At 39.6% G+C, this 26267-nt stretch overlaps 1 protein-coding gene and 1 long non-coding RNA gene across 4 annotated transcripts in view; one reads left to right on the top strand and one right to left on the bottom strand.

Moving 5' to 3' along the window:
* Positions 1–26267, bottom strand: part of MIB1 (MIB E3 ubiquitin protein ligase 1) — a 72617-nt gene that overhangs the window by 14168 nt on the left and 32182 nt on the right. For 2 of the 3 annotated variants that reach the window (XM_052704333.1, XM_052704332.1), the window contains exons 12-16: positions 24686–24837; positions 8254–8386; positions 7808–7894; positions 4882–5043; positions 1254–1435 (exon numbers count right to left, since the gene is read on the bottom strand). In XM_052704333.1, coding sequence (XP_052560293.1) covers positions 1254–1435; positions 4882–5043; positions 7808–7894; positions 8254–8386; positions 24686–24837 — 716 coding nt within the window. The remainder of the gene's footprint in view (positions 1–1253; positions 1436–4881; positions 5044–7807; positions 7895–8253; positions 8387–24685; positions 24838–26267) is intronic. The other variant, XM_052704334.1, reaches the window with a different exon arrangement.
* On the top strand, positions 15574–24678 carry LOC128091274 (uncharacterized). The gene is made up of 3 exons (XR_008211323.1): positions 15574–16144; positions 17380–17620; positions 22995–24678. It is a non-coding gene; the product is annotated as an uncharacterized LOC128091274 (long non-coding RNA).

Here is a 26267-nt window from a genome sequence, read left to right as displayed (position 1 = left end):
GTGGCAAGAAATAGGAACAGCCACAATGATGAGGCTGACAAGAGGAAAAAAAAAAAAAAAAGACTGCAGAAAGAACAAACCTTTCATACTAGGGCAACATCAACAAAAAACAGCTCCCCTCTGTGACATTTTGAAAGTATGGTCTTTGTTGTCTTACAGTGATTTTCAAACAGGAATTAAGGATGAGAATCAAGTGAATAATGGGAATATAGCTGGAGCAAGTAGCAAGCTGCAAATTTTCATGTGCAAGATACCAGCACAACTGCAATTCCAGATGCAAGAGCATCTGAGGTGCCAGGTCAAACCTCTCCTTTTCTTTTTGGAAAGTCATGCAATGATTCAGTTTGACAGGTACTCAGGAGGTCTGTTATGCAAAGCAGAATCAGCACTGAATTCACACCACATTATACTGGGCTTTGCCCATTTCAGTCTCCAAAACTTGCACAGATTTCTGAGCCTCCATGGGCAACCTGTCCCAATGAGCACTTAATTCTTCCAGTGATTTCCCTCTGCCCCTTTCCTGGAGCTGGTAATCTACCACGTACCAGCTGCATCTTGCCACCTTTCCTCTCCCTCCCTCCCATAGGAACATGCATTTTGTTGTAATTCTAGTCCCTGGTACTGCAATCTCCACCCTGAATGTATGAAACAGTATTGTTTACTTCCCAACTCATCAAAATCCTTGCATACCAAGCTCCAGGAAATAACCTGCTCTAGTCACACCCAGTCTTAACTCTCTGAAATTCTTAGAACCTAATCCTAATTAGCTAGATCCTTTTTGAAGTAACCAAACCCCAAACCTACTCAGTGTTTCTCCTCGCTAACAGAATTCCTCACAGCCTGGTCAGATAGTTGTTTTTTCTAGACAAAAGCACAGTCAGGCCATCACACTGCCATGATGCCTGCAGCAAACCCACAGCCCAGCAGGTAAGAACAGTAAGCCCTAACCAGATCCAGACACCACAGGGCAGAGATGCAACCCACCCTGCCTGGTACCTGCCAGAGGAAGAACAAGGCCTAGAAATAAGGTACAGTTCAAATTTCAGTCACTACATGGAACTCTTGCAAAACTTACTTAAGTTTCAACAAGTCACGCTTGGGGATGGCATTTGGTGTACCACTGAACATAAAGAATTAAGCAAAAACCAAGAAAACGCTTGTAAGTTTTAATACTCTAGGTAATATAAGCATCATTTTTAAATACATCAGTTAATCTACAGAAAACAGATTGGAAATTTTGTTATTATACTAACCTGACTTTTTCTTTGTGGCATTTAGCCAGTGCTTTGCAGAGGCTAGGGTCAGGGCAGAGATCAAGAGGAGACTGACCCTTCTTATTACGAATGCTGAGGTCAGCTCCATTGGCTGCCAGGAAGCAGGCTATAGATGCTGCACTCTTCTTCTCTGCTCCCTGAGTGCCAAGTCCCATTATTAACTGAAAGGAAACAAATACGTAAGCAACTTGAGACACTGTTCAGTTAAGAGTAGCCTGACCAAAGGAAAACATGCACATGTACGCATGAACATAGATCTGTATGCCCAAGGAAGTGACTCCAGAAGTAAGACTATTGTATGGTTGTTTAATTCTACATCAGTTGTACTCAGCTTTTCTTTAAAGGAGCTAAAAGACTTCAAGGAATAGCTCAGCTACTGGAACACCAAATCTCTTGCAAACCTACACACACTGGAGAAGTGGCTGTGCTTCTGTAGTAAGCATTTCAAAGGCTACAATCCCAGTTGAGTTCACACAAAATGGTACCACCACCATACTTGAACTGAGAACAGCTGGGCAGAGAAGTAGAACACAATTTTATAGCCCAGTGCATATAGCAACTGCCCAACAAAGACTTGATTTAGTTGCCTTCTCAGCCTGATGGGATTTAAACTCATATCTGTCCTCCTGTCCTAATCATTTAATAATTCTTCACGCTTTTATAGCTACTGTTTTATTAGTGATTTTTTGTATTAGTTCACCGACTATGCATGATGATGCAGCCAAACAGCATCAACAGGATTGTTATTCAAAGGAACTGGTTTAGCACAGCCTAAATTCAAGGAGTTTTAAGTGCAGAATTCCAGAACTGTAAAGGCTTCGACAAAGGAGAGGCAGGACTTTGTATGCACCTCACTCTCAGCAACTGGTTTAAGCATCCAACTTGACCAATGTACATCATTCTATGCCATGCTCAGTCTGTGCAGCCTATCCCTGCAGCAGGCCTTCTGAAGGCTGTGTACCCCTAAAAATTAAGATCATTTTGATTTGGTCAGAAGTCCTTTTGTGTTTAAAAAAAACTATGTATTCTGCATTAGACACTGTAGCTTATGGAAATAAATTTCAAATAGCAGATACCTGTTGCATATCAAGATGTGATCACATCACATGACTCTTTTCTGGAAGTCTGAAACATTTCAGGCACACAGAATGGATTAAAAAAAAAACAAAATCAACAACACAGAGGCCAGCATAGCTGCAGCAAGTCTCCTCTGGAGAATCCTAGAATGGCCTGGGTTGAAAAGGACCACTATGATAATTTAGTTTCAACCCCCCTGCTATGTGCAGGGTTGCCATCCACTGCACCAGCCTGCCCAGAGCCACATCCAGCCCAGCCTTGAATGCCTCCAGAGATGGGGCATGAAAAACATCTGGAATCCTACAAGTGACATTTGTATTCATTTTTTAGTTTATTCACTTGAAATATTGCTGAAGTGTTGCACTACAAAGATGCTCTCCAGGTGATTCAACAAGTTGGCATCTTAAATTCTAATCAGACGTGGACTACTGTCCTTATCAGAGCAAAAATCAGCTCTCAAGTTTTAGTATCAGATTTGCTCTTACATAGGCTTCAGGAATCTGACCAGATTTCCCAATCTTTAAAGGAATTACTAAAAAGTAATTAAAAAAATACAGATTCTGTCAGTTTACCTTAAACCATCATAGTCACAAAAAGAAAAGCTTATTGTTTCCCAGATGATGTTACTATTCTATTATATCTATTATCCATCATATGTATTTGGATAGCTTTAAATTTTCAGAGCCTGCACATGCAGGTTACTATTAAAACTGATCACAGGCAAAATCTAGTTTATAGCATTTTTACACTATCTTCACAATAGATACAAGTATTGTGCTCATTTAGTACTTACAACTATTTAACATTTTCAAGGTAGTTTGATCTGCTGATCACCTTAAGAGTTCTTAGGCATATACTAGCCAGGCTTGACTCCATCTTAGAACTTCTGACACATCTTACCTTGTTTTATACCATTACCTTGTTTATACCATTAAATAAAACAAATTTCGATTTCTTCTGTTAGAGCACATATCTCCATTACATCATCTAAAACTTCCCAAGTTTCTTTGCTAGGCAAAAGTGCAGATTAAGAAAAGTGCAAAAAAGACCACAAGTTTGATCAAGCTAAAATATGATGGACTAATTGATATTTATTTTTTTTTATGAAAGAACAATTTTCGGATCAGAGATAAAACCTTAAAGAGTCTTTTTGTTAGATATGCTATCTTTTTCCTACTTTTCTTTTTAAAATCTTACTAAAATGAATCCAATGGTGTATTTTTTTTAACCTCAGCTCAATGAAATTGAGCTCAAATGAAATTGGAAGAAAACAAAATGAAAAAACCCTCCTTTTTCTCTGAAACTCTCAAAAATAGATGTTATAAGGTGAAAAAATACTAGAAAAAATAAATCAAAACAACTCCTTCAATTTCACCTTGGATGTCATTGATGGTAAAGCAATTGAAAAGCCTATGTATCAAACGCTGAATCTCAGAAAGAATATTTATCTTATTAATTCCTTTCAAAATAAAATACATGCACACAAATCATTTTGACCATGGCTCACGGAGTCCATTTCAGATCATAGGAACACAACCAAGTTCTAATCAGCTTCTTCCTATCTCTTATAAGGACATGTTTTCTTATTTATGTCAGTTGTACTTTTAATCTCCTTTCAAAGTTTAGCCCAGTGTATTTCAGTGAAATTAAGTAGCCAATTTGAAAAACATTTGTTGTACAGTAGAATTACATCTGAAGTGAAGTTTTGAAGAAAGGCTTTTCAATCACGTTTTTTTGGAATGAAATGCTAAAACTACCACCCACAGTTTAACTGTGAAAAGAGTATTATGATATTGGTAACAAATGACTCAGTAAATCTAATTCTGTGCTATGCTGCACATCTTCAGCATTCATGAGAAAAAAAAAGTGTTTGCTTTCCCCCACACAAATCACTCGCAAATTTTACTTCTTTCTATCAGCCAAATTAGAAACTTCACATGGTGCTCACAAAGCTTTTCAGGTGTGAGCATTTTTTGTGTAATTAAAAACATTTTGACCTTTATTATCTTGTGTTTCATAGGCTATTTCCTTACTACGGTATTATTACTGAAATGAACTCTGTCAAAAAGATATGGAACAATCAATATATAAAGACTAAGAATCCTTTATTCTAACAGAAGAAGCTTTCAAAAGGTTATAGAAGAGTGTGAACAATGAAAGCTACAAACAAATCATGCAAGATGTTGAAGCACAGAAAACGATTTTAGTCTTATTCTGTACTATATGACTGTTTATTTCTCTTTCCAAAAACTACTTCTGATTTTTTGGCAGCTGTATACGTTCACTATGAAAGACAGAACTATTTTGAACTAAATGACCTCTATTTTTCTTTAACAAAGACAATGACTAAATGTGAAAAGCCCCATTAAAAAAAGGATTCCTGCCTACACTGCAGTGTAATGTGGTATTTACACAAACTTACGCTGCCAAAAAAAACAAAGCAGTTCAACAGTACAGAAATGAGATAAGCTAGAACAATAAGGAGACAAACACATAAGAAAAAAAGAATAAATAAATGCATTTTATTTACTGTGTTCTTTGATGGCTCCCAAGCAGTATCTACCTTGCCCACATCTTGCATGTCTTGGAGCTGGCGGAGCTGTGACAGGGTGTGGTGTCGCAGGGCTTCATGCAGGGGAGTATCCCCGTCTTTATCCTGGATATCCAGCTTAGCACCTGCACGGACTAAGAGCTGAGAAGAAAGAGAACTCATTTTAAAACACAACAACAGCTCCTTATCCCATATAAGCACGGATTTCAAGGAATCTGTGGTTTAGGATCCACTATCAGGTCCAAAAAGGTTATTCTTTTCCCACACCGGGTACACAGTTGAGAGCTCAGCCTCAATTGAAGCACTTCACCTCTTGCAAATATCAACTTTATTTCAGCAGAAGCCTAATGCCTGACTGAGCAATAGCTGAAAGAGATGCTATTTCACAGGATTCTTTCTATTTTTAATTTGCACCAAATAGCCAACAAAGAAGGCAACAGATCAGTGTATCAGAAGCAGAACAAAGTGGGCAAACGTTCTGACATCTATGCATTCTGTAACATTAGGTTTCAATGACCTCAAAAATCACCACTTTCACACCTTGCTAAATTTTACAACTTAATGTACACAATTCTCACATTAACAAAGTAGTTGAATACATACTCAGGTTAATTCTTATGCAGCAGAAGACATAAAAACCACTGACTATCTTAGAGCACTTTGGAAAGTAATGAACTGTAAGAATCATCCTTAAGGCTAAAATTAGCCATATCCTCTTAAGACATATTCCAGCTCAAAAGTAGGGAAGCAAATAAGGCTGCATAGGCCCTCATATTCATACAGCCCTTGCACAAAGCACTCATAATTTGATGCACCAGAACTTTCTTAAATATGCTGCTAAACAATACAGTGAACACATGCTAACAAATAACAATGCCTGTAAAAAAAAATCACATTGCTTTTGAAAACCTACAGGCAACAGCTGATGTTTTAACTTTAGTTTCAAACTTCTGCTGCTCTGCAACACTCTGAATTGCAGTAGTGACAAAAAGAACAGCCCAGAAACAGGAATATACAAAGGGAAATATCTCCCTCTTCAGAATAAGCCCAATTGCAGGGATTTCAGCATCTTAGAATTAAAGAATCGAGACTCTTGAAAAGATTAAAAATAAAGTATCTATAAAGAAACTCAGAGCATGTATTTCAAGAAAACACCTGTCTGTAATTGACTGCAGTTTATCACATTCCTCCAACTCTTTCTTCCACAACTGAAGGCAAGATAAGCAGCTGAGACTCACAACAGCCTCACGAGGACACCCTACATCTTCTGAATGGACTCACTCTGACCCAATTTTAATTTCTTACACCCATACCCTGTCTGCCACTAGTCATTTTCTGCTTCACTTTCTCCTGGAAACAAATGGCAGCATGTCATTAAAATTTCTCTGTCATTACTATGGATTTTTAGTCAATCTTTCGGAAGACGATCTATAAGAAAACTCTCTTCAGAGTGACATGGAATCCTTGGCTACCGTGGAAACTCAAACTCTTTGCAGAAGTTTAAAAAAAAGATTAAAAAAAAAAAAATTTAAAAATTACCCTTTGTCATGGCAGCAGAGCTTTTAAAAGAACTCTGCTACCTTTGACCACTATTCCACAGATGCCTGAGGGTACAACCCAACCCTGGAAGGTACCCAATAGGAATTAAATTTGAAATATACGAGCCAACATGTTCTTTGCATGGCTGCATGAGTTATTTTAGGACTTCTCAAAACTAATCCAACGTTGAAATATGGATTCTCTACCGAGTCATTCACTTAAATATTCTTGGGTGCAACTATGCCAATCCAATACACAATCCAACAGCACTAGTTCTTCAACGTGCCTACCTTCCTGCTCATCTGCTGCATTAGTGTTGGATTCCCAGGTACCGTGTCAGTTCCAGAAGGGCACAAGAGCTCACCAAATATAGCTGCAGAAAAGCTTGCAGAATGCAAGTGACACTGACTCTATGAAACCATTCTTTTGGTAGCAAGTGGTTCCAGATATAGGGCCATATCACATGTTTCACTGTAATGAGATCACATCCATCAACCCGCAGAGATGGAGAAACCTTACTGCAAAATAATGCTCAACAGAACCACAGATACAACTCTACATAAGGGGCACAATTCTCAGTAGGCCTGAATAGGAAATATTTTTCATCATAGGAAGAGTCTCACAACACAAAGACAAGAATTGCACAGGGGGCTAAGGCCAGGGTGATGTATTCGCTCTTCGCAAACATATCCTCCAGCACTGAGGACTCTCTCCCAAGCTTAACAGCCCTTGTCAGCAATCCATGCCAGAATGAGTAAGTAGTGCCATACTTCGGTTTCCTCTGCCTTTAACCAGGTTTTGTTAAATGGAAGCGTTAAACCTTCATAACCATGCCGGCAAACAGAAATAGCATTAATTTCACCGGTCACTTTATTACTGCTTTTAGCTTTCCCAAGCTAGGAAAAGAGAAAACCATATAGAAGACTGAAAAGCAGTGAAACTGCTAAGGTTTGTTTCACCTAGCCATGGTTTGCAGAAGCTGTGAGCAACAACAATTACGCTCAAAGAAGGAGACATCAAAAATGCTATGCTGAGGTCCCACCACAAGACCATAAAGCTCAGACAAATAACAGAACACATCATCCCGTACTCCACAAGAAGAGATTCCAGAACTGGCAATTACAGAAAGGAAACAATAATGCTCACATACAAAAATTTAGCTTTCCTGGAAATTCCTTCATATTGCTTGCTAAACTTCTATACAAGTTGGCAGGTTCCCAGATTGATCAAAATTAATCATACAAACATTCAACTGTTATAACACGCTGCTAAGCCGATTATCAAATTTCATCTCTGCGTTGAGAGCTTCAGTTACCTTGAATACAGTATCACTAATCACATGGCAAATTGCAAGTAAATTACTTACCCTAACAATTTGTGTATGCTGACGCTCAACAGCAAGGTGCAGAGCGGTTTGCTGGTTAACATTCTGGATATCCAGGTTAGCATTGCCCTAGAAGATGTTCAAAGCATTAGACAGCTATCCCAGCAATTCATTAATGCAAGGCAATCAATTAAAGCACCAAATAAAACCCTCAATATGATTACTGTTTTGAAGATTTGAGAGCAAAAGTTATTAAGTACATCAATCATTTGCTGTACGGATGCTTGAATCAGACTGGGTATCAGACTGACCAATCCCAACTCCACTATGAGGACAATGTACCAATCTCAAAAGCAACTTTGACCTTTGCAGCTCCCCATATGGCTCTCCCTGCTCCATTGCACAGCAGGCATCAAGAGCAAACTATTTTCACATAAGATGTTTAATCAAAGTGCAACATATAAACCCTTCTGAGAAAAGAATCCTACCTGGTGCACCAAAAGTTCAGCCACCTCCACGTGATTGTTGAGAGCTGCCAGATGCAAGGCAGTGTAACCATCATCTTTTTTCTCATCAACAATCCACGGTCGTGGTAACTTGGACAGCAATACGCGCATTGCACTAAAATAAACAGAGATGGATAAATGCATTTGTGAGGTATTTGTTGAATAACAACATGACGATAGTAAAAACAATGTTCATTCTTGGAACTTCAAAGCAGCAGTGAAAAAGACAAGCATAAGCCTCTTTTTTAGAAGAGAGAAAGGAGAAAAAGTGAATGAAAAGTTGTGAAACAGCTCCAAAGCCTAACAATTTCATGCTTGGTTTCTTCCAGTTGAAGTATGCAAAGCAGCCAATCACCGAGCATTAAACAATAAAACTTCTAAAAACAAATGAAATAAACGCTGAAACTCTTAAGTGGCCGTTAGTGGAATACAGGAATAGCTGTAACAGAAAGTGCCTGAGTTTAAAACATCATGGCATGTTCAGTCTTCTACCCCATTCTCTATGTGCTTACCAAGATACCAAGTGGAAGTGGATTTACTTTTTACATTTTAAATTCTAGGCTAGGGAAAAGCAATATGACTGCTGTAGTATTAAAGAAAACTAAAATCCATTAAGTCCAAAGAATGCAGGATTGATTTGATCATCACGTATTCTCTCCGAAAGACTTTCCTCAAGTTCACTTGACTTCATTTAGCTTCTGGAACAGGCAGGTAATCAAACATGATTCCCTTTGTCTAATCTTTGTAAAAAGCAAAAGGAGTTCCTTTATGACAGTTATTCAGAAAGAAATAAAAAAACAAATCTCCTCTATCACCTGATCTTTCCCTTCCCTTAAAGGAACATGCAATTCAAAAGAAAAACAGAGCTTCTTCATAAAATTCAGGCTTTAAAATTCAGTGCTAGCTAATGCAGGCCATAAGCTGCCTTCCAATGTAGATACTAAAATGGAATTAAACAGATCTTCATTAGAGCCCTGATATTCCACAGGTAGAATTTCAGCAAGCCTCAGAAATAGCCTGATGCAATAAAGCCTTTCAGATTTTACTCAAAAATACTTGCAGCAAGTAACAACAGGCTGTCTGTATTACCAAACAATAACTTAGCTCCTAATTCCATCCCAAGGATCTGTTTCCTTGATCATCCACATGACACAAATGCTATTTGCTCCTGAGCCCCCTTAAGGTAAGAGAATGAGTGTCCTATAAATCAAACAACAAGCTGTGGTTCTGGGGTTCTGCTCCAACGAGCAGAAGTAAGAGATCATGAGGCAGATAGTGCACTCCTTCGTCCAAGCTGCTAGGACCCCATTCTAACAGACTTTGACTTCTTAAGCACCTGGACATGCTCTCCCAATGCTGTTTCACACCCTCTTGACACCAGAACAATCACTTTTTATCCCCCCCTCCCCCCCCTCAATTGCAGAGAAACCACAAAGAAGTAACTGCACTTCCAGGCTTCAGGGTCACACAGCTCCTGAAGAGACCATGACCACACAGAGCCCATTGCCCACCTGCTCTGCAGGGCAGCACTCTGTACAGTAGGCCCAATCTCTTCCCTGGGAACTGAATTTATTTTGCAGTCAGTGAGTCACCTCAGCTTCCAGCAGAATCACAGCTTTTTAGAAGTAAGCACATTAAAACATTCCACCTCTCAAGATGACCTTATTTACCTGGCTAAGCTTCTCACTTCCTCGATGTTCACATCACTTGTAACAGCAAAATGAGACCACAGCACTTAACAGATTGTACATTATACACTCTTGGCTTCTGTTCATCTCATTGTCTACAGTTCTGTCATATGTTATTAAAAAAATATTTGAGTTAAAAAATTTCAGTAAAAGATATTTGTATATATATATTTCTTCAATATTTGAGGAAAAAAACCACCACTATCCTTTGAAAGATTCACTTACATAGGTGTTTCAAAAGCTAAGTACTTAATTTATTAAGACAGGAGATACCAAAACATTATGAAATGTAGAAAAGTACAGGGATGTTAGTTGCACTGTAAATATTATTTATTTTGCAATGAAATGATGCCTATCCAAATCCCAGATATAAACACACCACGAGTTAGAAACGTGTCAACAGTTTCTGGCTGTCCCAGAGGGAGCAAGCCCAGAGCACTGTGGTTCGTGTCACACCTAGCTGACAACTGCACAGCGTGCCCGGGCACACCATCAGCTCTTCAGAAAGTGAAGCTGATACAGAGCATGCCTCAGGAGCATGTGAGGCCAAGAGGAACAGAAGCCCAGTCCTCTGCTTTATCCACAAGGAATCACAGCCTGTACTCTCTTCATTCTCTACTGAAAGACTCAGTGCTCCAACAAGCCACAAAGCTCTGGAGTACCTACTGTGGGTCACCTGAAAAGCACAACATAAATAACATGAAAATTCCTTATGATGGGAAGAAAGAGGTAACGTGACTACTGAGAGTGACCTATAAAAGGTGGGGCAACAGAGGACTAAGAAGAAAAACAAGGTGAAGAAATTCTCACAACTGCAACTACATCTTCAGGAATGCCGTGGTAAAGCACAACACCCAGACAAGCTGCTCTTTAAATATAGTTGGCTTATTTCCAAAGTTCTGGTCACTAAGCAGGGAATAACCCTAACCAACTCAGATTGTATTTTATGTCCTTGTCTTCTGCAATAAAATAAGGAATTGCCAGCTTTCAACAAAACAATATTTAAAGCACATTCGCATAAACAGATGCACCACGGAGTGAGTACGCCTCAGAAATACTATTATTATTTCTTTAACACCCATCTATGAGAGAAAATTTAAAAATTGACAGATGTAGTATCATGTATGATATTAAAAAATTCACTCATCCCAATATTGGCAAGTGCACAAACCTTACCAGTTCTGCTTTCAATTTTTTTCCTACTTAGTTTGCTGTTAAAGGCCATTGAGATTTTCTTCTAAAGCTCAATTATTGAACAACCAAGGGTTACAACCATACCTTACTTTTATGCAAAACTTACCAGACAGCTCATCTGTATACTTTTACAAAACTGAAAAAAAACCAACAGGACCAATAAAGCAAACAATTTCTGCATATAATAGACATGTATATTACTTCTCCCAGTAAGCCATTTGAGTGAGAGTAATTAATGTTCAGTTTCATCTGCCTAGGAATTTAGAGACCACATACTTCTCTTTGATCCAGACTGCACCAAGTTAATAGGAAGCAGGATGGAAGCACAGATTCATGGACATGACACCTTAGAAATTAGCAAGATATTAATACGCCCCAAATGGAGAACTCTGTTAAGTAAGAAGTTCAGTGGCTGCAGGCTCCTTCCCCACAAGCAGAGAGGCAGCTTCTTGCAGTGCACAAAACTCTGCTCTTCACGTTGCAGGCTTTCCTGCTACTGCTGTTCTATTTATCAGAATTTTCTAGAGCTGCTGCCAAAATTTTGACAACTTGGCTAAGTGGCTATCATTCAGAACAGCACTCACTGAAACTAGCATGTACTGTACCATAAAAAGTCATCTCAGTGAATTAATGTTGCATGCCAATTACATAGCAATTCCTAATTCACCAATCCACATAAAGTATTAATGAGGAAGCTGAACCACACTATTCTGTTTTCAGGATCATAACATCAACATGGTCCTGAAAACCTGCTTTCCTTTTCCATACATTAAAACAGAGTACAGATTGCTTTCACTGTAATTGTATTCAAAAGATTAAGAAATCAGCAAATCTAAGAGTAACTACAAAATTAGCTTCAGACTATAATCATCTGCAGTTTATTCAGCTGTTACAGATTATACAGCTAATTGAATAGCTTCAAAGATTACTGACAAACATTTAAAAGCCTTATTAAAACACCAAATTTGTGCCACTGCTATGCTAACTACTATTTTTGTTTGTTTTGTGACAGAAAAGCTTTGTCATTAGCTGGGCTACAGTAGGGGAGTTGGAAGTAGATGTTCTCTAAGGTCCCTCCCCAGCCAAGCCACTCTAGGACTGGCAGATTAGCAGGAAGCTGATAATGATCTTAGGCCTTTTTCAGTTGGATAATCTCATGCAAACTCAATTTGAAATTTTCTAGAAAAAACTTTGGTGAAGCTTTTAGAGTAAATTTTCTGCAAAGCATGAAGTGGATGAAGGGTGTTCATCTTTCACAGAAGCTAAACACCTGCTCAGTGAAAACAGGAAGGAGAAAGTCTAAGCGTGGGCAGAAATGAAGGTGTGTGCTGCTTCCCCAGCTCAATTGTTGGGGCATGGTAACTTACAAAGCCCACCACAACTCACGTTTTCTCTGGAGCTGCCACCTTCTGGTCCAACTTATCCTCCCAATACAAAGATCATCATCTAGGCTCCAACGGTTGTTAGTGACTTGGTACAAGAAACACCCATTTATATTCTTTTACAGCTTTAATTTGACCTTGCCATTCAAATATGCTTTTTGAGTGGTGTTTTTTTACGATTATTATTTTTATTCAGAGAGTCTGGAATCATGGCTTAACATACACATATTTAAATAATGAAGTGTATCAGAACACAAACTTAACAGCATGAATTTTCTGACAAAGCAGTCACCAGTGTCATGACCAATGACCAATACAGTATAGTATTCATTATTGATCTACATACATAATTTTTTTCCTTGTGTATTTCTTCTTACAGAATTTTTACAGCTGCTCACAACACTTTTAGACACAGTTTGCATTTTGGGTGGTCCTATGCAGAGCCAGGAATTGGACTCTATAATCCTTGTGGGTCCCTTCCAACTTGGGATGTTCTGTGGTTCTATGATTTTGTGAGCACTACCTTAGAACACTGCATATAGTAATGGCTTTATTTGTAAAACCTACAGGGTAAAAAGTATTTACAAGGAAGATGAAACTAGTACACTGCTGCATAGAAAAGATTTGAGGTTTAACATTCTTTACTGCAAACCCATCCTTCTATCCTGTTTAAAGAAAAACTACGCAGGAGATTCTCTGTTACCAACTGCAATCTGATTGCATGCAGCATAATAAAGGGGAAGGTTGGTTGCTTTGTGTTTGTTTTGATAGAGAATAGATACATATGATGAAGTAAAAAAGAGCCTACACGTCTGCTTAAGCACATTTAGGTTAAGTTGCTATCAAAAGACACTGTCCCACTTTCCCCTACTCTGCCAATGCAAGCATTATGTTGGCTGCATAAGAAGTCACTGAAACAACTGCCAGACTAGGTATACTCACTTTCACTCAGATCAGTGAGCTCAACCAGGTTACACTGCAACTTCAGAGCCACTGTGAGCAGTAGGAACAAGGAAGTACTGGATCTGGAGCTGTAGGGAGGGCAGACTGCCCTTCCCAGGAGCAAAGCCTTAGTTCAGCGCAAACTGATCCGGAAACCTTATCTATAGGGGTTGTAATAATGATTCAATGCACCGTACAAGTTCCTCTACTCTCCTGCCATTCTCCTCCCTCAGGTCAGCTTTCCAGTGTTACAGTGTGACAACATCTTCCTCACGCATGATAATTCACATTAAACTGTGTCTTGAAATGTTGCTCCCCCACCCACACACTCATTCCTCTGCTCCTTCCCAGCCCTGCTCATCAGCCAAACCTGTTCACATGCTTCCTCTTATATCTACAACACTTAATTACACAATTTTAAGACAGCTGCAATTGCAAAGTCATCTTTTAAAGTATATATTTGCATATACATTAAAATACAAAAGCAGCAAGACTACATTTTACTTATCCTAATCTTGTCCTCTGACCACATTTGTTCAAAAATAAAAGTAGTTCCCACCAAAGCACCTACAAAGAATGACCTCGTTCTGTATGATTATTTCTCATGCAGATTACTACTCTGATCCTGCTCACTGGGAGCCAAAAGAAGTATTTGTACCAACACAGTGCAAGAAGTAACACAGGAGCAGGACAGCACTATTTTTGGCTGCGTTATGATCTGCAGCACACGTCAGCACGCAGCTCCAGGCCAGGCAGCCCGCTGCTCCGGCTCACAGCAGCTCACGGACAGCTGTGCTCAGAGTGGGAAAGAAGCATCCCCAGAACAAGTGACACGTGGAGCAGCACCTGGGAGCGGCGCTACTGAGCACCACACAGAGTTTGGCATTTCGTATCCATCAGATTGCTTAGTTAGCATGTGTTTAAGCAAGGAGGCTGCTTCCTTCTTTCATTTTTCAGTATTGTCAATCAGTTCTCAGCACTTGAGAATTTCCATTCAGGAAACTGAAAGGAGCATGAAACTAAAGGAGCAGTAAGGTATGTAATACTCAGGGATCACAAAAATATGCTCTGCATTAGTAGAGCATCAATTTAGTCTTCAAAGCACAACTCTGAAATCAATGGGAAACAAATGCAACTTCTACCAGAAGCTCTGCTGCAACAGGAACTATGGGACAAGTGGGTGCCCACAGTTGGGGGACAAAGACTGCACAAAAAGAGGAGGAAATGAGCGAAACCATGATCCAGGAGCATCCTTGCAGGGCTCTGCCACTCATCACCCACCTCAAGGTGCTGAGCTTACATGGATGAGTAACGACACACTACGTGAGCGTTCGCAGAGATGGTTAGATGGAGTGGGAAACTCTTCAGCACTTTCACTCTTACTCCCAAGGAATGTAAAGGAATGTTGCTGTGCAAACAACAAAATCTTGAAATATCAGGGCTCCGCATTCTGTCATATATGTCAGTTACTTTATTCACTTCAGAGAATAACATTGCAGATATTCATACAGAGATGAATACACTTTTCTATTCTGCATGTGTTGCACTGGTACAGTTAGAGGCCAGTTCTGTACACACAAAGATCAGACTGACGGAGTGCGCTGTTCAGGGTTGGGTTGCTACCTTTTCTTCCTTTCCCTTAGATCTCTCTCCACAGAACAGCAGCACCCACCTCACACTTCCATTTATTTTTCAAAACCCGTTTCCTAGTTTAGCACGGAACACCACAGGACTACCGAACACCCTCAGCACCGAATCACAGGAATTCGCTGCCCTCCGTGCCTCCTCCCGGCCCCCACCCCCCGGGCCGGTCCCCTCCGGCCGCCACACTCGGGACCGGCCGCCCTCGGGCGGGGCTGGAAACGCGGATCTCCCCAGGCGCGGAACTCCCTGGGCGCAGCGGACCCGCAGGCCGCTCAATCGATAGGCGGAGCGCGGGAGAGCGCCCGGATCGACAATCGGCAGCTGGGAGGCTATTTTTTGCGAGGGTTGACTAAATATGGTCAGGGAAGAGCGAGGCGCGGGGGAGCCGGGCGGCCCGGCTGTGCGTGTTTCAAATGCTTAGCCGCCTATAAAGCCCGGCGGCGGGGCTGCGGCCCGCGAGCGGCAGTGCGGGCGGCGGGGTGCTGACCTCTGCGGACGGAAGGAAGAAGGAAGGAAGGAAGGAGGGCTCCGGCAGCGCGGAGCTGCGGCGGCGCGCCCCGGGAGCGCAGCTCGGGCACGGGAGGATGCGGGGCTCGGCCGCGGGAGCCAGAAGGAACCACCACTGCGGGAGGGGGGGAGACGATCGCTGCCTTCATTTATTTATTTATTTTTAATTTTTCTGAAGAGACTCCCAACTTTTTTTGGGGGAGGGGGCTGATTTTCTTTTTGGGCTTTTTTTTTCCCCCCCTTCCCCCCCTCCTTTTTGCCTGTGATTACTCTCATCATAGCCCACCTTCTCATGGCTTGCCAGCACCCATCCTTGGACTCTTAGCTCCCAGCCCAGCAGCCGTGAGGTACCACCTCTCCACCACCACCACCACCACCACCCCACCGCAGGCAGCAGGTGCCACCGGCCCCGCACCTCTCCGCACCCTGCAGGCCCGGCCCGGCGAGCTGGCGGGTGAGATGGCAGCTGCCGGGCCCTGGCTGCACCGCTGCCAGCCTGCATGACCCTGAGCTCAGGTAACGCACCGCCACACCGCCTGCCGTGTTCTGCACGTTTAAGGATGCCTATGACTTTCTGCATGTGTGACTTATTTACTAGATGGGGTTTTTTTGGTTGTTGGTGTTTTGTTTTTTTTTCCTTTTTTTTTTTTTTTTTTTTTAAAGTTGTGATTAATCCCTCTGCTCTATGAGCAGCTTGGTTTGAGTGTGGTGGAGTATCATGCATTGGTGGTGTAAAGAACAGGCCAACACGAATCCAAAATTCCTAGCAAGAAAGCCCAACTTGTCTGGCAGAATTCTTGCTAGTGAAGATCAACTCAGATACCGCAATGCCATTAACTGCTCAGCAAACAGCATTAGTTTCACTGATACATTCCTGTTTTCCTATGCAAACCACAACTAAAGGACTACCAGCCACACAAAAAGCCACCAGCATGGCTGGGCAGAGCTCTGAAGCTACGCAGAGCACAGAGGTGCTGTAGCTTGGCTGCACGAGGGATCAACCTACTTACAGCACTAGGATGCTGCTGCATTGCTGCTCTCAGTGCTGTGCTGGCTTCTGCCACACGCCGATTTGCTCTCTGCCAGCTGCACTAGGGCTCTGCCATGAACTGCAGAAATCCATACTACCTCTGCTCTCGGCTTGCCTTACCACTAGTACATATACTAACTGTCACACCATTTACCTTCTAACGCTGGAGAAAGAAAGCTTACTCCTCACTGTAACCCCAGTGAACCTCTGAACCAAATTTAAGCAGCCCCAAGTGGTGTCTGACAACTCTGTGGAGCCAAACCCCTCCAACACACCTAATGTTTAACTTCCAGACCGAGTGGAGTCTGCAGAAACAGTTTGGCTGGGGTTGTTTGGCTTTTTAAAATTTCATAACATTTAAAGCTTGAACAGCATTTTGACTGAAGCAGGTGAGTGCCAATTTAGGAAAAAAAAAAAAGGAAAGCAACCCTGTTCTGTAGAAGTGTTGAATAGGAATTAGCTGCCACATGTGACCTTGGGCCTGACAATCCAAACCCTGTCACAGCAGTTAGAGGTTGTTTGCTGAACTCCATGCCATTATGCCTGCAATAAGCAGGACCACTGTGGCACACGCACATCCACTTTTTAAGACTACTCTCAGCTACAGCAGAAACCTGCAATGAGTTTGCAGAACACTGGGTGTATGAAGCAGGAAGGTGGGGCTGGGGAGGGTAAGGAAGTTTCTAACTGCTGTATTGGATGAGCTTGTGGTTCCCTCCAGGATCCTACATGAAGAAACACACGTGGAAGTAGTCCTGAAGACCTCAGAGAAAGCTGGCACTTTCGCAGTGGAATACAACTCCGAATCCCAAGAACACATCCTGCAAAATTACCAGTGATTCAAGTCTCCGTTCAACCCTGGTTGCTCAGAACAGCAAGCAGCTGCAGAAGCCTGAATAAGCACTTCTCTTGTCAGTGCCATCAGAGCAGTGAGCTATAACTGGCTTTAAGCCACTGCACAGGTAAATTGCATCATTGAATTCAGTTAGATTGAGTAGATGGGTTTCTATCATCAGTTAATTGTAACATTGTTCTCCCGAAGAAATCTCAGCCCTGAATTTTACTTAATGAAAGAACCAGTAAGCAGCAAAGTCCTTTTCAGGTTCATTTGAGCAACTCTACAAGTACCTGCTCAGAGCACATACTTCTTTATGTACCCATATGAACATACAATGCTATGGAATGTAAAGAAGTATGTATTTTTGGCAGGCACAGAACGACCAGTAAGAGGAAACTAACAGCTGTTGGGAAGAGCGTGCTTCCCCACATTTGAGTGACATTCAAGTGACAAGTTAACTGGCTAAGGGTCAGCTGGTACTGCCTAAATAACACATACTTACTAGTAACAACTCACAAAGCATTAAGTTAAGGGACTATATACGTGGGTTGAGAAAGTTTTTCTTGGATTACAAACTTAACATCAGCTGTAAACACAAAACCCACAACGAGGCTGGGAACTAACAGCTCAACATGCTAATTCAGATCAGCAAAAGTTATGATTACAGTACACCTCATACAATAGAACCTAAACAAACTTTAAAAGCCCAATTACCAAAACACATCTCATTTAACCAAGCCATTGTTTTACTAATCTCAGCAAGTCCTGTACGCTCACAATGACACCTTTTAAATTTGCATCTATCACAGATTATTTAACAACTTACAGACTGCAACCAGGACATAAGCAGGAACAGATGAGAAATTAAGGCTGTGATTTAGAGAAAAGGATTTACAGAAGTACATTAAGTACAATGACATCTGCCGTTTAGCATATAGCATTTAAGTTAGAATTTTCTCCAAATCAGCATTTACTATGCTCACTGAGCTCTTCAGTACAAACTGCTGTGTCTGGTTTACGCACAGAAAGTGACAATACAGAGATTTCTAGGCCCCAGTTGCTAGTCAGCAGATTAAAGCTATTGACAGATTTCTAAAGGGAAACACAAATGGCAAATAACACTTATCTAAGTTACCTTACATATCATTTTCAAATTAACCACATTTACTTTAAATCTGGATTTAAGAAAATTGGCCATGCAAACATTTTATAACACCTTGAAAATTTTGAGACCTGCTCTGGAAAAACATCCCACAACAGTTTAAGTTCTAAAAGCAGGATTAATTAAAATGTGTGAATGCATACCGTCCCTAAGTTAAGAAGCTCAACACTAAATTCAGGAATAGGGAAAAAAAAAATCAGAGGAATACTCTCAGCTCACCGGTACAGCAATTCTATTCATAAAGCAGCCTTCTAAGAGCAGTTAGCTGATACATTCATGAGAAGCAGGCACATTTGTCCCAGTTTAAAAATTCTAAGTCTATCTATGTGCTTACTAAAATGTCTGGGGAAAAAAAAAACAACAACAGCAACAAAAAGCAACATACCAATTTTAGATTGAGAACCTTATTTTTAAAATACTCAAATAATACTCAAATAGCTATTATACATAGCCTGCTATTTTTATTGCTTGAAACTAAAGAGTAACACACAGAAGAAAGAACCACAGAAGAAAGAAGGAAGAATGGTTCCCTTATCAGAATCATTTGCTAAAGTAAAATGCTTAACATTTTTTAAAAAGCCATTTCTCTTATAAGCAGATATTATGACACAAAGACAATGGCATCTCTAAATCCAAATTCAAATCTACTTTATAGTGGGAAACAATCAAACCATAGTGGCTAATCTCAGAGTGATGCTACTGAACTTGATCACGCTCACAGAAGTAATCTGGTATTACCACCAGCTTTACAGAGAGGTTAATTGCTAAGCATCCAGTTGTTCTATTGAAGAGTTCCTGTCCTCTGTGCTAATTGATTTGGTCTCCACTGTGTACTCAAACTTTTTAACATCTCAAATGTATTTACAGAGGTTTTTGGTAACAAATCATCATACCACCTTCTTTCTCCTCTGCTTTGTGTAACATTTCAGCGCTGTTCCGAAACAAAATGACAGTTCTGAGTGACACAGAAGTTAAAATTACATGTTGACACTGCTTCCTGCTAGTTCATGTTAGCATAGCTCTAAGAATACATATCCAGTCACTCTGAAATGTCACATCCATCACTTAGATCAGCTGTTCGGTTTTTAACTGAGCACACGTTGAACTTTGGGCATCTGCTGACACAGTTGTAACTCAAACATTTCAACTGTGTGACTGACAGGGATAACAGATGCTGACATTATCAAATGCTACACGGCTTTTTTTCCATGGCCGTTTTTTGTCCCGATATGGCCAGTACATGCAACTGTATTACCATCCAAAAGCGCACTTGAGCAGCTGTATCTGTAAAACAGTTCCTGTATAACTGGTAAAAATAGAAACTAATTTTATAACCATCTTTAATGCTGAAGTCCAAGTGACACACCTGCTATGTTTCTATTAGCATGCATGGTGTTGGGAATATATTTACATAAATCTTCTCACCAGTATCAGACCATGCAGCAAACAGATGCAGACTATACTTGATGCAGTCATTATTAGTGAATGGCTCCAACTAATTTTTGTCTACTATTTCCCACTGCAGTCAAAGCTCACTTCAAAAAAAAAAAAAAAAAGAAAAACACCACTGAATTCAGCACACAGCATATAAAAAGCTATGTTAGCATATGCACATGTTAAAGGAGGCGTGGTTTAGGAGAATTAAAAAATTAAATCCCAGATCTTTCATTTTTTTTTTAAACTGCATTTTACCTGATATATAACACTTACATATACAATCAAGTAAGAAAAAAAAAATCTGTCTTGCTATATTATGTAATCATTCCTAAAAAGTTAATACTAACCAGAGATATAGTGATGGAATTGAAAGCACTTGACATTTACACTTGTGCTAAGCAAGTACAGCACTAAAGCAGCTGCAAAGGGTAACCTGCCAGAAAACCAAGGGGGTAGGGAGGTGGCACAATGAAACCTTCTCTCCAGTAATGCTCAACATTGAGAGGCAAAGGAACTCTACGTGAGTACAACCTGAAAGCACGCTGTTTTTGGTCACTACCCTAGAATTTCATTATTTGAGATCAAGAACAGTTTATACTGCAACTAGAATTTGAGCTGAGACTCAAAGAATTAGGCAAGGAAAATACAACTCTGTATGTATGAGGCCTCACTGGCACATATCTTTCCATTTTGCCACTTCAAAATTAAAGAATTTAAATTTGCAGTGACTAGAAACAAAACACATCTTAGGAGGAAGCCACACATTCTTTGTGAACAGTCCACATATGCTAAAGGGTCTTAAAAATATGTTATTAAATTATAACCTTCCTGCACTCCAATGCTTTGCTAAAGCTGGTAAAATGGAACCAAATCACCTCTTCAATGGATTTGGTCCCCTTCAACCAGCTGTAGCTATGCATTGATCACTACAGGATTTTTTATATATTTAAAGCCAGACAGTAAGCCAGAATAATTTTGCAGAGAGGGCTGATTTTTTCCAGGCACTTAGAAGATAGAAGGTAACAAGAAGTACAGTGAATTCCATAGTTCAAAAATCTCAAGGTTGTACCTGTAAATAAACAGCTTATGGTTGTATATATTCATATATATTCATTGCAAACTGACCTTAAAACATTTTTGAAGATAGGCAAACAGCAAAATAAACACATTTTCCAATGACTGATTGTCTCCTGTATTTTTCCTCAAGTCTGCTACACTTTTAACAGAACTGATCCCCCCAGAAGATACAGAATGAACAGTATTTGCAGTAGCACATCTACTTTCTGGACACCTCTGTTATCCCTCACTTTCCTTTGCCCCCTTCTATCCTTTAAAAAAAAAAAAAATACAGCAAATTGCACAAGGGAAGCAACACCCCGGGTAGAAACTGTATTGGCTGTCTTGTATGCTATCTGGGCATATTATTTACTATTTAAAGATAAAGTTGTCACTGACCTCAGCAGCTACAGGCTATCTAATTATAGGTCTGCCCATGGAGATTATATTCCCCCTTAACACCAATCTGAACAAAAGTCTTCTTTCAAAGCATTTTCTGACTTAATACGTAATAGTAAACAGTTTGAAGAGCATGCTTTTAATTTTTTTTTATTTTGAAGCATTCAGCTTGTCTGAAGAGCAAATAAGTAAAAGCAATCTTTGCTTCCAATTTCAGAAACTAGTTTTACAACTCTTTGATTATTCCAGACCTTGTCTCTTTGAGGACTTGCATGACCAAACACCACAAATTCCTGAGATACTAAGAACAGCTGAAATCCTAACTCTCACAGAACACGTCAGTTAAACTCCATTACCAACCAGTTCAAACCATCTGCACATTCTAAAAGGACAGATCTATGAAAAATAATATAACAACTAAGGGGGGAAATTGCAATTCCATTTTGAAATACTATTTTCTATTTGCTAGTTTATAATACAGACATGACAAACCGCTTGCTATCAAAGAGCCGTGTAAAAGCTGCATCGTATTCCAATATTTTTTTAACCTAAAGAATAGTTCCTCAGTTACCAAAGAATGGTCTGAGGAACTAGTAGCACGTGTGCCAAGAGAAGTCAGCTCCAAAAGCAGCCTCCATTTAGGATGCTGACTGCAGTGTGAATAGCTCTCTTCACAAGATACAATGCAAATCTCCATCTAACTGGGGCAATGGATATATCATACACCCACACGGTCTCATCTTCAGATGAAAAACTCAAAGTCACAGGTACGTGAATAGATCAAACATAACCACAAGTTGAAAAATGTGGTAAACAGAACTGATCTGTACAGTATAAGCAAATTTTATTCTGAAAAATCTCATTAATGCTGAGGAGACAAAGTCTGCCGAGCTTAAAGGTTCACGGTACTTTAAATGAAAACAAAACATTCATATAATAATTATTTATATATTTATATATTTGACCTTAAGGGGAGTCTAGTGCAGTCTATTCCATATATGGCACCATAGCCTCAGGCCACGCAAACTCCAGCTTAGAAAGCTTAGATAGGAAATACAAGTAAGTGCTTAAGTAAGGCTTCAAGCAGAATGTATTGTGATCCTTAACAGCTAAAAGGTAAAATTCAGAGTATTATTTTTAACAGCACTTTAAATATTTTGTACTCAGTGCATTTAACAGATTAGTAGTATCTATTGTTCTATATCAGATTAGAAAGAACTGGTTACTAATATAAAAAAATCTGCTTTCATCTGGAGAGAGGCCAGTGGCAGAACTACAGATCAACATAATGAAATAAATGACAATCATTTAAGACTAAATGAAAGCAGAACTCAACTCTCAAATGAATCAAATAATTATAATTGGGGCTGGAGGAGGATGTGGGGAAGGAGTGGCACAAAATAAATCTTTCTGAGATCTTTTTATTTCCATTAATTCTTCCCAGGTCGATGTGTAAAATGCCTAATTCTGTGAAGAAAAACAAACCTACCAACTTCCATAGTAGGAAAAAAAAGATTCTCTCTGTCTACCTGCTTCAGAGGTACTCAAGCACAGCTGCAACCAGAAAGTAGATACCTAACTGCTTTATATAGCAAGCCTTTTTAGATACTAGTCAAAACACACATACAGGGAAACCTACACAAGGTTCAAATCACTAATACTGGAAATACTTTTTATTCTTGAAGTAAAAACTTTCATAAGTAAGAAAAGATTCAGGGAAAAAAAAACTGTATGATGCCTCACATTCTACCACCTGTCAAACCAAACTAGTCTAAATTCCAATTTTGATCTCTCTGTCAAAGAAAAATCTTGTTCATATTCACCCACAGAAAAATCTTCAGTACCCCTAGGAAGAGCTCTTTTTCCATACATTTTCCTTGCATTTCATATTGAGATAGTTTTTCATGCAAACCAACTGTGACAAGAGCCTAAGGAAAGTAACACAGAAGTTAAAAAGAATCCAACCCAGGTAACTGGAGACCACACACAGTATTCCTGGTTAATGCTGTTAATGTAAACATGGAGAGTTCATGTTAAATGAGTAAGTTACCCCTTTGTGAAACAACTGTCTTTGAATGCCAAAAATACACTCCCTGCACAACATCCTCAAAACGTTCTCTTACAGACCTATTTCAGGCACTGTGGAAAGCTGTAAATACAGTTATTGTTCCTATCAACACTCCCAACCACAACTTTCAACTATGTGATTCCATTCATTTTACATACGTAAACACTCATATTTACTTTTTGACCATCAGCCTCGATAGCTGTATGCTAAGACACTCACCCACGTTATTCGCACACATAATATATATAACATCCTTATAAATAACATCCTTATTCATCTAGCTTCATTCAACTGAAAAGCAGAAAAATTTAGCAGTAAACAAGCATACACATTTCTTTCTTCATGCAAAGACAATTCTCCGCTATGCAATATCACCCAAGTCCTGTTATTATAACAGCCTTCAAGAAAATCACATTATCCATAACATAATAAGCAACCAGCAAGTTCTCCCACAAAGTTCTACAATCATTTTTTCTGCAAACTATCTTAACTGAGGATTCAACACAGATGCATAGTATGCAATTGGCACAAAACAAATTATGCCTTAAATTTAACTTCTTCAGAATAACCTATTACACAAAGAAGAAATTCCTTCTACACATGCTTTTGAGGAAACAAAATCATGTTTCTTTTAACAAAGGGGATTGAACCCACCAATCCTATCACTTTATAACCACACAGTATCTTTAGAAATTACTCTATTTTTTTTAAAACCTCAAATCCCTTCCCCAGTTCCAACGTTCAAGAAGAACAGAAGCATTTTTACAAATGCTTTAAGATCCTACTTAACTTCTCACTGGTAAAAGCCTGTTTGCAAACTTCTACAGACTTCTACAGAGATCCAGAGTTGCCTCAACACAGCACTGAATGCAGCAGATTAGTGATTTCATTCTACTTGTGGCCTACTCTACTACTAGAAATAATTCCTATCTAAGCAATATCAAAATTTAAGAAACAACTATATGCAGGCTCCTTTTAAGGACCTTTTAAAAGAATACCACGATTCCACATTTCTATGCACTTGTCTTTCACAAATGAGAAAATATTTTTTAAAAACAAATCTTTACCTTGGGTTTCCTCTTAGTGCAGCATGGTGAAGAGCATTAAAGCCATTGTTGTTGGTGATAGTAACATCTGCACCAGCTTCTAACAGTACAGCCAGGATGTCATCACGCTTTTTACTTATTGCATCATGGAGTGGAGTGTCACCTTCAGAATCCTGAAACCAGAAACAGCTTGCATCAGTTTCTGTATGCATCCACATTAAGAAGTAACATGTAAATATCACTAGGAAAAACTGACCACACAAAACAGGTCTTCGTTTCTAGAAGTGTGGCTATACTGTAGAGTTCAGAGCATGGTGCTTCTGCTCTTGTTCTGGTTTTGAAAACACTCGAGTAGGTAATCCCTCCCTGGGCTCCCAGTTTTCTATGATTACCCAGCTACCAGAACTCCAAACCAGAGTTTAAGCACTGTTGCATGTGACAACACTGGAGACACTGGTGTAGATATCAGCTTCTGTATCTCACATGTGGATTAATGAGATGCCCAAATTAACATTTCTGAGTAACAGAAGGTCAGCAACAAGAACACCACAACAGAGATTAGCCAGGCAGGGAGAAGGAAGGGAATTCTGAGTGCTGATGGCAAATTAGTAATTTACGTGGTTAGTAATTAACCACATAAAAGATAATGCCAAAAAGATGATGGGAAATAAAAGCTTAAAGAGAAGGAACAAATAAAATGCAGGCCAAGTGATTTAGGCACATCTGTCATTTTAACTGAAGCACATCATTTTCCATGAAGCAAAGGCCAACGTCACAAACAATATTAAGCTTTTAAACTTCTTATAGCTCATACTGGATTACATTACACAAGGAAAATGAAAATATTTCTCTGATTTCATTGCATAATTAAATTGAAGACAATTCATTTATATTTTTAGCTTGTCATTTTATTCTTCAAATATCCCAAATAAGGGGAAATACTACTTATTCCTAAAAGTAGTTTGTACATTACTTATTCGAGGACCCAAACAGTTGGGCTAAAAAGGAATGTCCTATGATTAACAGTGAGAAAACACATCCATTTATGCTTATTTGCTGCTATCTAAGCAAACTCTCCAGATTTATGCTTCCAGTAAAATTTTAACACCATATAAGTCAGGAAGACTTTTGTCACTGACTCAACTACTAACTGATAAACACAGGATCTGAACATTTTAGCAATACAGTCCAATATGAAAACAAATCTTTTGAATCTTTACCATGAGAATCACAAATTGACAAAGTGTCAAATAAAGGAAAAACTTGAACCAGTTTGCTAGAATTTAACTGTGCAGCTTTTATCTAGTCTAACTGATGGCATTTGCTGGATTTACTGCTTACAAATTAACATGCTTCTGTTTACACCAAGAATGGGCTTCAGCAGAAGAGTGATGGGCACTTAAATTCCAGTCGTGATTCAATCTCACTACTCTGTGCTCTTATCCACCAAGTCAGTTGCCTACTCACATTTGCCCATTAGCATTCAGCCCTGCAGGATCTGAAAGTTCATTATGTTCAATGACAGTTTTATTTTCCAGGTAGAGATCCACAGCACCATTCTACTGAATTTTTCAAACCAAACGAATTTCTGATATTTCAAATC

The sequence above is a fragment of the Tympanuchus pallidicinctus genome, unplaced genomic scaffold (genome assembly GCF_026119805.1).
Source record: "Tympanuchus pallidicinctus isolate F22 unplaced genomic scaffold, pur_lepc_1.0 scaffold5, whole genome shotgun sequence".
NCBI lineage: Eukaryota > Metazoa > Chordata > Aves > Galliformes > Phasianidae > Tympanuchus > Tympanuchus pallidicinctus.
Note: the sequence above shows the minus strand (reverse complement) of the source record. Positions and strands in the feature narration are given on the sequence as shown.